Below are 12993 nucleotides of genomic sequence, written 5' to 3'. Positions count from 1 at the left end.
TTGCTTTTCCTTTAGTCAATTTTTTTTCTTTTAGACCACATTTCAGACCTATTGAATATTTTTTATATATTTGTTGATATAACGCTCTTTCTTTTTCCTGTTGTCTTTCTCAGAATCTTAAAGTACCAGTGCCAGAGGCAATTGCAGCTGAAGTGGGTAAGGGATAAAAAGACAATAAAAGTTAGGAACGCACCATCCAGCCTTTTATTTCAGATACTCACTCAGATTATTTGTTAATACTAAGTATCGATGTGACACCAGTGTTCTTTTCATATAAATAAATCTAAACATCTGTATACCTCACTGTGTGGAGCTCATTTAGATCATTTTGCAAAAAAACAGGAAATGCAAAGGTGCTAGAAACTAAAAACTAAATCTGTGACCTGCTTTGACTGCGGAAATACTGAATTTTCTAATAACGTTGACAAAAATAATGTCAAGGTCCAGTTCCTTTGTTTCAGATCGGGGAATCTCTACATTCAGTTTGGAATATTATACCACAGAGTAGGAGTCGGGCTTGTAGTTCAAAGTGTTGGACCCACAAATAGATGGATGAACTGTCTTTTCAGAATGATTCCTAAATGTTCACTGTACCTGTTTTCTTAATTAGTTTCATAAATGTGGTTCTAAAACTTGCGATAAGATAATATTTCTTGGTGTGTGTGTCTCTGTACAGAGAAGCGAAGGCTGGAGTTGATCCCTGAGGAGCTCTGCAAACAGTACACCCAGGGGTTACAGGACACACTCCTACCAGACCTGCACAAGAACCTGGAGGACTTCAGGTAGGAGACACCCAACTATATAACCGTTCCAGTGGTGGAAGAAGTAGTCAGATAATTTACTTGAGTAAAGCTACTAACACACCTCTGTAAAAATACAGGTAAAAGTCCAGCATTGAAAAATGATTTAAGTAAAAGCATAAAGTACAATCAGAAAGTAGCACTGAAGGTGCTATAAGGAAAAAGTACCTAATACAATGTTGCCTGTGACTGATAGTTTTAATAATAAACATTTTTAAAGTGACATCTTCACAAGATTTGTTTTGCAAAACAAGCAAATCCTTACTACCTATTTGTGAAGATGGAAATGTTTAGCATGATGATTATTTATTAAAACAATCTTAATATGTTTTGTTAGCAAAAATACATGTATAAAAAATACACATTTGCTGTCAGATAATCCTAGTGAAGCCAACTATAGTGGAGAAGGAGTAGAAAGTGGCATGGAAAAGAAGTTAAATACAAGTTTCTCAAATTTGTACTTAAGTGCGGTACTTAAAGTAAATGTACTTTTCCTTCCACCACTGAACCATTCTGACAATAATGATTTTACTTTTCCTGAAACAAATCTATCATGGCTTGGTTGTAAAAAGCTAATATCTCTAGATGTTGGCCCTGTGAATAATGTTATTTGTGCGTTTACGTGTGTATGTGTTTGCAGACAGAAGCGCAGCATGGGTCTGACTCTGGCTGAAGACGAGCTGTCCAAGCTGGACTCAGAGGGAGGAAAAGACCAACAGGCGTTGGAGAAGGAATGCTCCTGTGCGGAACACATCCTCTCAAAGATAGATGATATCCTGTGAGCGCGCGCACACACACACACACACACACACACACACAAACAAACACACACAAACACACAGTATTTTCAACTCATATTTTCCTTGTATAATTGTGTGTGTCTGTGTGCTAACCCCAAGTTGTCTGTTTCAGGTTGACGTCACAGCCCACAGAAGAGGAGAAGTGGTAAGGAGGGAGTTTTGGATATGTTATCATCAACCAGCTGCAGCACAGTCAATATTGTATCAGTTTTGGAAAATGCGTTTTAGTTTCTGTTCTGGTACTTCACTGTTAAACTAATTATATCTGTGAATCATTTTGGATAAAAGCATCTTCTCAGTGCTTTCTTGTTGTATCTAACTTGCACTTAATTACACAAAATGACCTCAAAGGTAGACAGTAGTTTCAGTCTCATATTGGTAAAATATTATGTAATATTAGCTGTAGTAGAATTACAGTACAGTGAATAGCAATCAGCTTTTTGTCCTTTTTTGTTGCAGCCAAACAATGCAGTATGTGATTCTTACCTATATGAAGCACCTTGGGGTGAAAGTGAAGGAACCTCGAGGCCTCGAACATAAACGAGCACGCATCAATTTCCTTCCCAAGATGAAGGTCCAATCCCTTGTTCAGAAACACTCAGAAATATGCTTAATTGTTTTCATACACAAGGAATCTGTATGTCTATCTGTCTGTCTGTCAGTTTGTCTGTCTGTCTGTCTGTCCATCTATATGTAAGGAAATATGATGATAACATTTTGGACATTATTATTTTGATGTTCTCAAAATCTGTTAAAAATGCAGCCATACGAGTAAATATTTCATAGGCAAATATGTACCTTTTTCAACAAGCAGAAGAGTATGAAGCCTGAGAAGGAGGGTGATGAGAAGGTAAAAAAGCCTCGGTTTCCCAACATCCTTGGCCCTCCTCGGCGTCTGAGCAGAGTGGACTCTACTTCAGGTGAGAAACCTACAATTCAACCATTGAGTTTATTGTTTTAAAACTTCTTACTACAATAAAAACCATCAATCTCCCTTTTTTTTCAATAAATGCTATAAAGTTAATTCTAAGTTTCTTTACCAAAGACAGGAAAGCGGTGTATTTGTGTATATCCGTGCGTGTATACATGTGTGTTTGTGTGCAGTTGGTAAGGCCGTGGAGCTGAACAAGCAGCGGTCACCAAAGCTACTGTCTCAGCCAGCCCTCGGCATCCCTGAGCAGTCTGATTCAAATTCTGGACGGATCCGTGGAACTCAGCTCAGTGAGGGATCGGATGCCAGCACACAATCTTTGTCCTCCAGCACCACCTCCCCTACACACAGCTCGCCCACCGGTCAGGCCTCAGATACTAGTGGACACGACTCAGACTCCAGTAAGATATACCTGTTTCTCTTCCTCACCTCATTTAGGGATTCCCTGAAGAGAAAAAACAACTTTTATTAGAAAGAAGCAAAGACTTTTGTGAAACAGAAAATTTCGTGAACCCATTTTGACCCTTGAAATTTTGTTTTCACAATTTGGAAATGTCCTTTAGATAAAACAAACCTATGCTTTCTGTTCATCAGCACAGCAACTCTCACCATTTTTCTTCCAGCAACAATTTACCTCTCCCAAGATTTTAAGCAAGTCTTCACCATTGTTCCATAATATTCTCAGACATTTATAATAACAATCTGAGCTAGTCAGTGGCATAAACAAGCACTTTTAGTGGGCGTACATTGACAGTGCATAATTTCCTTTGTGCAAACACATTGTAGCCCAGAACGTGGTTGCTGGCTGCAGAGCTCTCAATAAATACTGGACCAATTAGTCACTTAGACACAAGAACATGGTAAAATAGGATCCAGGTGGAAAAATACCAAAGTTCTCGTTTGGAGTTACTATAAATTAAAAGTGTGCATGTCCTTTTTAAGAGTGAACTAAAAATGAAAATGCAAATGCATAAATATTTGCATGTACTCTGGAATTGCATAAGTTAGACAGACATGACTTTTTTATGTCACTGTGTTGTACTGCTCTCCTCTCACCTCTCCAGATGTGTCTCCATTCTGCGTCCCGCCAAGACCGGGCGAGGGTCTGCAGCATGGCGACCACCACGATGGCGTCTCAAGTCCAACCAGTACTCAGTTTGACTTCAGCCCCTCAAACCTGGAGCAGTTACAGGAGGAAGACCAGGAAACTTTCAGGTATTTACAAGGTTACTCTAGAACTTTGTATTTGTAATAGAAAACAAAGTAAGGAAGTAATAGTAGACTATTGCATCTTTTGTTAATAAATTAAGAAATATAACCAACATTATATTTGTTTCTTTCCAAGTGCAATAAATAAAGTTTATCATGACATCTTTCCACCACTGTACTATTTTAAAAAGCCTCTCTCCGTCTGTCTCCGGCCGGCAGTAGGATGGAGGTGCAGTGTCCAGTGAGTTCAGCCGACATCCAGAGTGAAGACGACCAGGGAGGTGAGATGGAGTGTGAAGAAAACCCTCTGAACTGGCAGAGTCTGGTCAGTCGAGGCGTCCTGGCGAGCCTAACCCAGCAGGAGATCAAACGGCAGGAAGTCATCAACGGTGAGTCACTGAAATTTCACAGAATTAACTGTGTGACATGAAAATAAAAAAGTATAAATTAGATCTTGTCTTGTCCGTTTGTCCACCCTCAGAGCTGTTCTACACTGAACGTGCACACTTGCGGATGCTGAAAGTGTTGGACTGTGTTTTCCAGCAGAGGTTGAACAGAGACAGTATCCTCCCCCCAGAGGACATCAAACACATCTTTATTAACCTGGAGGAAATCATCCAGCTGCATGGTAACGTCATTACCACACTAATAATACCCTGCATGCTACAGAGGAAAGAGCACAAATCATAGAACTGATTTGCCAAATGTTTATTTTTAACCTTATAAATGATTTACATAAAATCCTATGACATGTTGTTGAATACTATTTCTCCTTTCTGTCTTTTACTGATTTATAGGATTTAGGTTACAAAATGTTTTGTAGTGGCAATGATTAAATTATGTTTTATAATTGTTGTTAAAGCATATCAGTTTAAAGATATATCTGTCTTTTCCGCATTAAAATGTCTAAAATGACTAGACTTAGTATTTTGTTAAGTTGTGTTTGAATTGTTTCTAACAATGTTTAAACCCAAAGCAATTTGTAATTTCGTTCAAGCACATGGCCCGTGTCATTTGATCGCCCGTTGATGGCGTCATATCCCCTCTTTCCATGTGTTAGCATTGTGGTTGTCTGCCAGAAGCTGTTGCAAATTGACTTTTTATCCAGTTTTAAGCCATGTTTTCAGATGTTGGTCCTTTGACTATATAATTTAACCGGATGAATGAATTTAGTCATTGCCTGTCTGGATCTTAAGTTATCAGAGAATCAAGCTGAGCAAACGTCAGCAGCAAATTGGCTCGCAGCTGTTTTGAGTAACAACAACAAGATGCTGAATGTTTGTATTTCAGAACTTCTTTTCATATTGCTCCACAGTTTCTGTAACAGAGCAGATGACAGCAATCAGGAAGAGGAGTGAGACGTCAGTGATCGGGCAGATTGCAGATGATCTCCTTGCGTGGGTAAGATCAGTTTCAGTTCATGCAGGAGGCAGAATGAAAGCTTTAAAACGTATGATCCAAAGGCAGCTTAAAGAGTGGTCTAGAGGAAATGTACATTATCAAATTTACAATTACAATTTACGTTTACAAACGGCATCAACAGCATATAAAGATTGCTTGTATCTTTATTTTATTTGGTTATGTGACAAGAAACAATGCAGCAATAATAGGAATTTATTAAGGACATATACAGTATGCTGTGTTTGTGTGTATGTAACAATCAATGTTTACAGTATACTGTCACATGCATTTAAGTTGCTCTGGTTAAAAACATCAGCAATGGTAAATCCAAATGTAGATGTACTGTGTTTGTGTATTGATTCCAGTTCAGTGGGGAAGAAGAGGAGAAAATCAAACGAGCAGTGGGAACTTTCTGTAGCAACCAGCCGTCTGCACTGGAGCTCATCAAGAGCAGGCAGAAGAAAGACCAGCGTTTCACTTTATTCATGCAGGTCAGTTACTAGAGAATACAGGAAGGAGAGGATTTTTTTTTTTTTTTATCTTTTCTTTTTTACAATCATAGCTTCAAATGAGGTTTCCGAATTAAGCTTTGAACGTTCCTTTTCATATTTTGCGACGTCATAGAGTGCCCTGTAAATACAGGTGCAGGCCACTTTGTGTACAATACATATACACCTGTGTGTGTGTGTGGCAGGCGGGAGTGCAAGCAGTTTTTTTTTAACTGCAGTGAAAATATTGTTTTTCAAAGGCTAAACACCAACAAATATGGATTAAAGAAGAACTTGAATGAATTAATATTTCTGGTGTCCAGCAAACAACAAAATATGCCCGGCTAACACAGGCTTACAAGACACCATTACCTAGGACAAAGGACCAGATGCCAAAGAATATTCGGTTAAATCAGTGCCACCACTGGAATCTATTTCTACAAATAGTATAGTACTATTATTTTTGCCTAATCTTTATCTGCAATTATACAGAAATACAGCATTTAAACTGAAGATAACAAGTCCTGTTTATTGGATCATATATTATCTGTCATTGAGGTTTGTTTCTCTTTCTTGTCTTTATTTCAGGAAGCTGAGAGCAACCGTCTGTGTCGCAGGCTGCAGCTCAAAGACATCATTCCTGTAGAAATGCAGAGAGTCACCAAGTACCCACTCCTACTGGACAATATTGCCAAGTACACAGGTAAACTCCACAAGTGTCAATATGATTGCAGATCTTTTTAGCTAATGATTTTGGTAATAAGTTGGATCATTTACAAAGGTTGTACATCAAGCAGCTGTTGGCTTATGTTTGTTTATCTCCCCACAGGAGATGGGGAAGAGAGGGTAAAGGTAAAGAAAGCTGCCGAATGTTGCAAAAAGATCCTCAACCACGTCAACCAGGCTGTCAAAGAGGCTGAGAACAAACAGGTACACACATTAGAATCATTTAAAAATATATATCAGTTAGGGTTTTATGCTATATTTAAGTTTACACTCAGGGTTTATGGATTTTTTAAATATTCAAACCAACTCTATACCAGCTAAAATAAGTTTTTCCTCCTGTCTAATTTCCGTTTTTTTTTTTAAGCACCTGACGCGTTGTGTTTCTTTCTCAACAGAGGCTTGAGGAGTATCAGAGAAGGTTAGACCTCTCATCACTCAAACAGAATGAAAACCCCATGATCCTGGAGCTGAGGGTAAGCAACTAATTATCCTCCCTGAGCCTGTACGGTTATGAGATCAACATAAAGTCTCCCCTGGTTCATCCAATTAAACAAAAGTTGTCAGTGCATGTCTGAACATCTTGTCGTGGGAGATGTTGGGTTTGTGAAAGAAGCTATTTGTTGATTTTTTGTTGAAAATTAATTCTTGTCCTGCAGAATCTGGACCTGACCAAGAGAAAGATGGTGCATGAAGGACCTCTCTCCTGGAAAGTTAATAAAGACAAGACAATTGGTACATAGACACACCAATATATGTGAATAACATTAAAGAAATACAGTGTAAACTTTCCACCTGTATATCAATAAAGAAGAGGATGTGCAGATTAATTTACCCACTCTAATGAAGTTTGTAACACAATGACTAAAAATGTGGGTTGAAAAATGGCGGCAGTAGCTCAGTCCAAAGGGGCTTAAGAACCAGGGTTGCCGGACCAAGTCCCCGCATGGACCAAGTATGAAATGTGTATTGGTAGCTAGAGAGGTCCCAGTTCACAAAAACATTTACAAACCATCCATGTATTTATACACACACACACATACATTTTTTTATATGTTCCTTTCAGAGCTGTACACAATCCTCCTCGAAGACATCCTGGTTTTACTGCAGAAACAGGACGAGCGTCTGGTCCTCAAATTCCACGGCAAGAATCCGGCCAGCGTTGCTGACACCAAACTCATATTCAGCCCCATCATCAAGCTCAACACTGTCTTGGTTCGTCCAGTGGCAACTGGTAAGTAACTACACTGACTCCAAAGTACTCCTAGTATCTTTAATGGTTTAGGGAATCAGTCCTTGGGGTTTTGGGACACAAGCTCTGGGGATGGCAATGGAAGTTTGTCCAACGCTTAAAGATCAGATCAGTTTTGCTAATTCATTCATTTCAATAGTATTTTTTTCAATAATGAAGGAGGGGAAAAACCAGTATTTAAAATGGGCAAGTCTTCTGCTTTCCCACTGCTTTTCTTAGTTTGTGTTCCTTTGTATACAGTGCATATTAAAGCAACACTGTATAACTTTTTGTGCCTTAAAGTAATGTAAATGTAAATGTAAATGTGCTGTATTTATATAGCGCTTTTCTAGTCTTAACGACTACTCAAAGCGCTTTTACATCATACAGGATACATTCACCATTCACACACATTCATACACTGTGGCCGAGGCTGCCGTACAAGGTGCCACCTGTTCATCAGATAAACACTCACACACATTCACACTCCGATGCGCAGCACCGGGGGCAACTCAGGGTTCAGTGTCTTGCCCAGGGACACTTCGACATGGGACTGCAGGGCCAAGGGATCGAACCACCAACCTTCCAATTGGCAGGCAACCGCTCTACCACTGAGCCACAGCCGCCCCAAAACTGTTTCCAAAACTGTTTTAGTGGTTCATCATCTCGTAATAAGTTGATTGGCACTTCTGCCTTCGCATTGGGGCTCTCTACCAGTTATAACCGCACTATGCAAGTTTTTCCAGATCAGGTAGTGGATTAGTAGTTCCACTGAGACATAATGGGACAATTCCGCTTCCAACCTGTAGGGGCACCGAAGCGGGGGGAAATTACATAATGTTGCTTTAAGTATTATGCATGTAAATGTAACTGTCACATAATCATTGTTGCGTTTTGTCCTCATCAGACAACAAGTCTTTCTTCGTCCTATCCATGTCTGAAAACGGGGCTCAGATCTACGAGCTGATGGCTCAGACGGTGTCCGACCAGAGAACGTAAGTCTCGCACCACAAACAACAAGTCACCTGTTTCCTGTATGTCATCCTGCTGTATCTTTGTTCATCCAGGTGGCAGTGTCTTATCACACAATGTGCCGACACCATGAAGGCCAAACCTCACAGCAGAGACAACGCACATCCGACTCACTCTGAGTGAGTCCACTAACGCAGCCACTTAACTCACTAATACTGGTGTTTGATTTTTAATCTTTTCGTTGTTTCTAATGCGGTTGCGTTTCAGTTCGGAGCGGGAAGCTATTGAGATCATCAAACACGGGATGCCCGAGGCGAGCAAAGATCCTAACGACACATCAAGTGGAAGCATCCATTCTTCAGGTACAGAAGCAGTGGTTGACAAGTTGTTCTACATTTGAGGATTATATGCTTGTGTTTGTTTTATATTATTTTAAACTGAATATCTTTTTTTAAATTAATCATCTTTGTGGACTGTTGGTCAGACAAAACAAGCATTTGTTTGACTATTTTCTGACAAACACAAACAAGCTTTGTCTACACTAAATTAGGAGCCTTCAACGTTTTTTAAACCACGGGGCGACCTCTAGCTCACCCAGTAAGAGCGTGCTCCCCATGTGGCTGGGTCCTGCAGCGGCCCGGGTTTGAATCCCTTTGCTGCGTGTCATCCCCCATCTCTCTCCCCCTTTCCTGTTGATCCACTGTCACTAATAAAGGGAAAACCCCCCAAAACATAATTGTTATAAAAAAAGAACAATAACTGAAAGAGAGACGGAACACAGACCTCCTACTACGTATTGTATAAAATTAAGTTGCATACAATAATGTGTAGGGCAGCCTAAAGCCTTTTTTTTGCATAGAATGCTAAGCTTTTAAAATAGCCTAAAAATTGTTCACATGGTTTTATACCATCATGTTTTAATGTTAAACATACATGTAGCACAGTCAATCTTTCGGCTATACTGTGTCTGTGGATGGCCTTAGTGACTACCTTACCTACAGGCCAGTATGCAGTGGGGATTTATATTTTCTAATAATATGTTGGATTCATGTTAAGACTTTTTAATTTTGGAAAAAATGTTTAAAAATAGACAGTAATTTGGAGCCCCCCCTGCCTTGGCTCTGAGGACTCCTTAGGGGTCCCTGACCCCCCATTGAAGACTTCTGCACTAAATAATCCATTAAGTAAACAGTACAATGAAAAGATAATGAATATTATCATTGTCCATGTACAAATCTCGAAAATACCTCGGCCTTCTTAACTTCAGGGACTGTGTCGCTTCAAAATCAAGAAATTGAAGCAGAGAATATATTTATTTTTTTTTACACAAAATTTTTACATTTAACCATTTTAATGTAAACTGTCAGCTTTTTTCAAATGTAGATACAAAGTCCCCTTTATTTATTCTTCAATTAAGCTATCACCCTGTATGACATGCCGCTTAATCGAGGGGTATCTCAGCTGGTCACTTTTATACCAAATTAAATTTTACTGTTGTGGATTGACTGTGGTTTTTATTTGACTTTATTTTTTTTCTATCTAAATACAATCAACTGTGTTGGTAATGTTGGGGTCTTACTGTGTTTGTTTGGACCAAAACACATTTTTCTGTGTGCGATAACAAAGTTGATTTAAATCTCAAAGAGGTTTAACATAAACACAAATTAACTTTATCAGTTACCTCTGTAGAATATTTGAATTTGAACATTCCTCAAAGCTTGAATTGTTTTACATGAAGTATTTCATATTTTACATTAGATTAAAAGCTACAGTTTGTTTTCAGTGTTTAACCTGATGAACAATGTCACCATCTATATCCAAATCGCAATGCACTCCAGATAAAGATGGCGCCTCTTCTCCAGACATTCAAGCTCCACCGAGTATGAACCCGTTTGATGGCATGAAATCAGAAGACGAGGAAGAGGAGATGGTTGTGGCAAACAGACAGGAGGGAGTGGAGGATGATGAAGAGGTGGATGAAGCAGAACTTGAGGCTTTCCTGGACGGGCAACTGGCAGATGGACTGCCCTTCCTGGAGGATGGGTCACATCAGGGCATCACCGTTAATAACCAAGAGCAGAACACGTCCAGCCTATCGTGCTCCAAAGGCGAAGATGCCCTCAGGACATGTAAGTTACATATTAAAGGGTGAGTTTACCCAAATTGCATTTTCTCCTCTACCTCGAATGGTATCTAGCCACACAGATAGTTTGGGTTTTATCTGCCTAGGCTTTGAGAGTGTAAAAAATGACATGTACATCCCTGTGTCCTAGTGGAGATGCTGAAGCAGGCTCTTTTCAACCACATGATAAGCAGAGAGGCAGAGGATGAGAAAGAGGAGACAGGGGAGAGCAGGCAGAGTGGGGCCCTTGGGGGTCAGCTGAGTGCCTCTTTGCCTGGGAGCCCGGAGGGCCCCTCTGAGAGCCAAGCAACTGCAAGCTCGCAGAAAGAAAACCCTCAGCTCCCTTCAGGACACACAGAGCTGTCTGAGACGACTGAACGCAACGGTGAGAGCATAGTTTGACAATTGTTCGATATTTGGGGAATAACACTTATTCACTTTCTGGCTGTTTGTTAGATGAGAATATTAATACAGCACTGATATCTGTATGTTAAACATAAGGCAGCAAAAAGACCCTGAAGCAGAAGGAAACAGCCAGCGTCAACGTGGCGTTTTTACACAGCAGTTTTTCTACTGTATTAAACAAAAGAGATTTAACGTGCTGGTAGGAGACTAGGACTGCCAAAATTGACGTTTGTATATTGCTTCTAAAAAAACACATAGGTTTGAAGATAATCATATCTATTTTTTGCCCACTATGTACACAAGAAGGCAATCCAATACAACTGGAGACATAGCTACTTGTTTAGGTATATTTATTTCAAAATAAACATGTATTTTAGAATATCTACACATTACAAAAGAAACAAATAAAATAATGTCCAGTCTCTAAACCTTTATTTAGAGACTGTAGACCTCTCTTGCATGCATGTAGAAGGACAGGAAGTGGATTACAACACCTCTCGGCATAACCCTTTTTACAATTGTTGTTGGGATCTCACAATGGAGGAAACGGCTACCTTGGAAAATACTCAAACTAGCTGTTTCCCTGTTTCCAGTCTTTACGCTAAGCTAAACTAAGAGAGAGCGGTTTCAATTTAAATCCCAGGCAAAAAGTGTATTACCAAAACTATTACTACATAATAAACAAAAAATATGTTTCCACCTCTATTTCTCTTCTTCTCCACTTAGGGGGTTTTGTGATTCTTGATTTTGGTGGGGGCTCCGAGGAGAGCAGCACTGATGATGATGGGGGAGTGGGGGGTGACGTGGGGATCGACATGAGGAAACTGCTGTCCTCCTCCTCGCAGGCCGGGGGCGGCTGCGGACCCAACCTCAGCAGGCAGCTTATGACCCACCTGCGACTTCTTCAGGCCGACCTGCAGTATCTGAAGGTACCGCACACGCAAGCGACTGCCTGTTTTAACTGCTTTTACTCACTCACAGTGTTGTGGAGAGTCACAAACCCAACAAGAGGTGGCAAATCCTTGCTGAAAGTATTCTTTGTAGAAGACACTAATGGTCTGATTATGCATGAGATCAGTGATGCTTATAGACAAGATCAGCATCATGACTATATATCTGATCAATAAAGGCACAACATTGTTTGTTTTTATTTTGTGTTTACTGGTTTTTGCTTGTTTACCAGATGTTGAATGCGGGGAAATTTAGAAAATCCAGTCTGGTTTTCTGTGGGAAAATACCTGTTATTATAGAAATATTACTATTGTGCACTACTCCAGTGCAACTACTGTTAACTGTAGTTTGGAGTTCAGATCCATTGTGAAGATAGTGTACTTTTAAGAGGGATTTAACCACACACAATCTAGCAAATAAAAGATTAACATCAGTAAATAAGAGATTAATTATCAGTAATTGTGTTTTTAAATCAAACTTTATTTATGGTGAGAAACCCAGGAAACCTGGGAAAAGAGTTTCTCTGGAAGTAATACTTCAACTTAGTTTATTTTTATCTGAATAGTGAAAACCTCGTGTTAACAGGCAGACAAATGTACAGGGTTGATATGACTTTAAAAAAGGTCACTAGTAGTATAAAGTGAATAACCTAAAATAAGATAAAAGACTACTTTCACAGCGATACACTTATGGAAACTGCCCGATGACTCCAAGGCAATGTGTGAAGTGAGTCAGAATTACATAAAAACTTGAATGTTTTCAACGTTTTACATCATTTGTTTTTGTTTGTTGTGATGATCTGTTTCCAGGAGGTGGAGATGAAGTACAACGAGCTGCGACAAACGCACAGTGACACAGCTACTGACTCCGATGACAACAATGGTGTGTTTCACTTCTCTCAGTCTTTTAAAATCAAGGATGAACATTTGGATGCTATAAAAAATATATTTTTTAAATCAT

General features: G+C 39.5%; 1 protein-coding gene across 3 annotated transcripts in view; it reads left to right on the top strand.

Moving 5' to 3' along the window:
* LOC117955123 (rho guanine nucleotide exchange factor 12-like) overlaps window positions 1-12993 on the top strand; it is a 38031-nt gene that overhangs the window by 22464 nt on the left and 2574 nt on the right. The window contains exons 14-37 of one of the 3 annotated variants that reach the window (XM_034889305.1): window positions 114-156; window positions 677-782; window positions 1441-1578; window positions 1713-1745; window positions 2060-2174; window positions 2415-2520; window positions 2705-2932; window positions 3596-3746; window positions 3960-4129; window positions 4222-4368; window positions 5056-5141; window positions 5507-5632; window positions 6218-6332; window positions 6459-6559; window positions 6751-6828; window positions 7012-7087; window positions 7419-7586; window positions 8491-8578; window positions 8651-8734; window positions 8823-8917; window positions 10418-10684; window positions 10829-11062; window positions 11809-12011; window positions 12843-12915. In XM_034889305.1, the coding sequence (XP_034745196.1) occupies window positions 114-156; window positions 677-782; window positions 1441-1578; window positions 1713-1745; window positions 2060-2174; window positions 2415-2520; window positions 2705-2932; window positions 3596-3746; window positions 3960-4129; window positions 4222-4368; window positions 5056-5141; window positions 5507-5632; window positions 6218-6332; window positions 6459-6559; window positions 6751-6828; window positions 7012-7087; window positions 7419-7586; window positions 8491-8578; window positions 8651-8734; window positions 8823-8917; window positions 10418-10684; window positions 10829-11062; window positions 11809-12011; window positions 12843-12915 (3031 nt within the window). Of the gene's footprint in view, window positions 1-113; window positions 157-676; window positions 783-1440; window positions 1579-1712; window positions 1746-2059; window positions 2175-2414; window positions 2521-2704; window positions 2933-3595; window positions 3747-3959; window positions 4130-4221; window positions 4369-5055; window positions 5142-5506; window positions 5633-6217; window positions 6333-6458; window positions 6560-6750; window positions 6829-7011; window positions 7088-7418; window positions 7587-8490; window positions 8579-8650; window positions 8735-8822; window positions 8918-10393; window positions 10685-10828; window positions 11063-11808; window positions 12012-12842; window positions 12916-12993 lie in introns of all 3 variants that reach the window. The other 2 variants (XM_034889304.1, XM_034889303.1) reach the window with 2 other exon arrangements.

This window comes from Etheostoma cragini, chromosome 13 (genome assembly GCF_013103735.1).
Source record: "Etheostoma cragini isolate CJK2018 chromosome 13, CSU_Ecrag_1.0, whole genome shotgun sequence".
In the NCBI taxonomy this organism is placed as follows: Eukaryota; Metazoa; Chordata; class Actinopteri; order Perciformes; family Percidae; genus Etheostoma; species Etheostoma cragini.
This window is presented reverse-complemented; position numbering and strand designations above follow the sequence as displayed.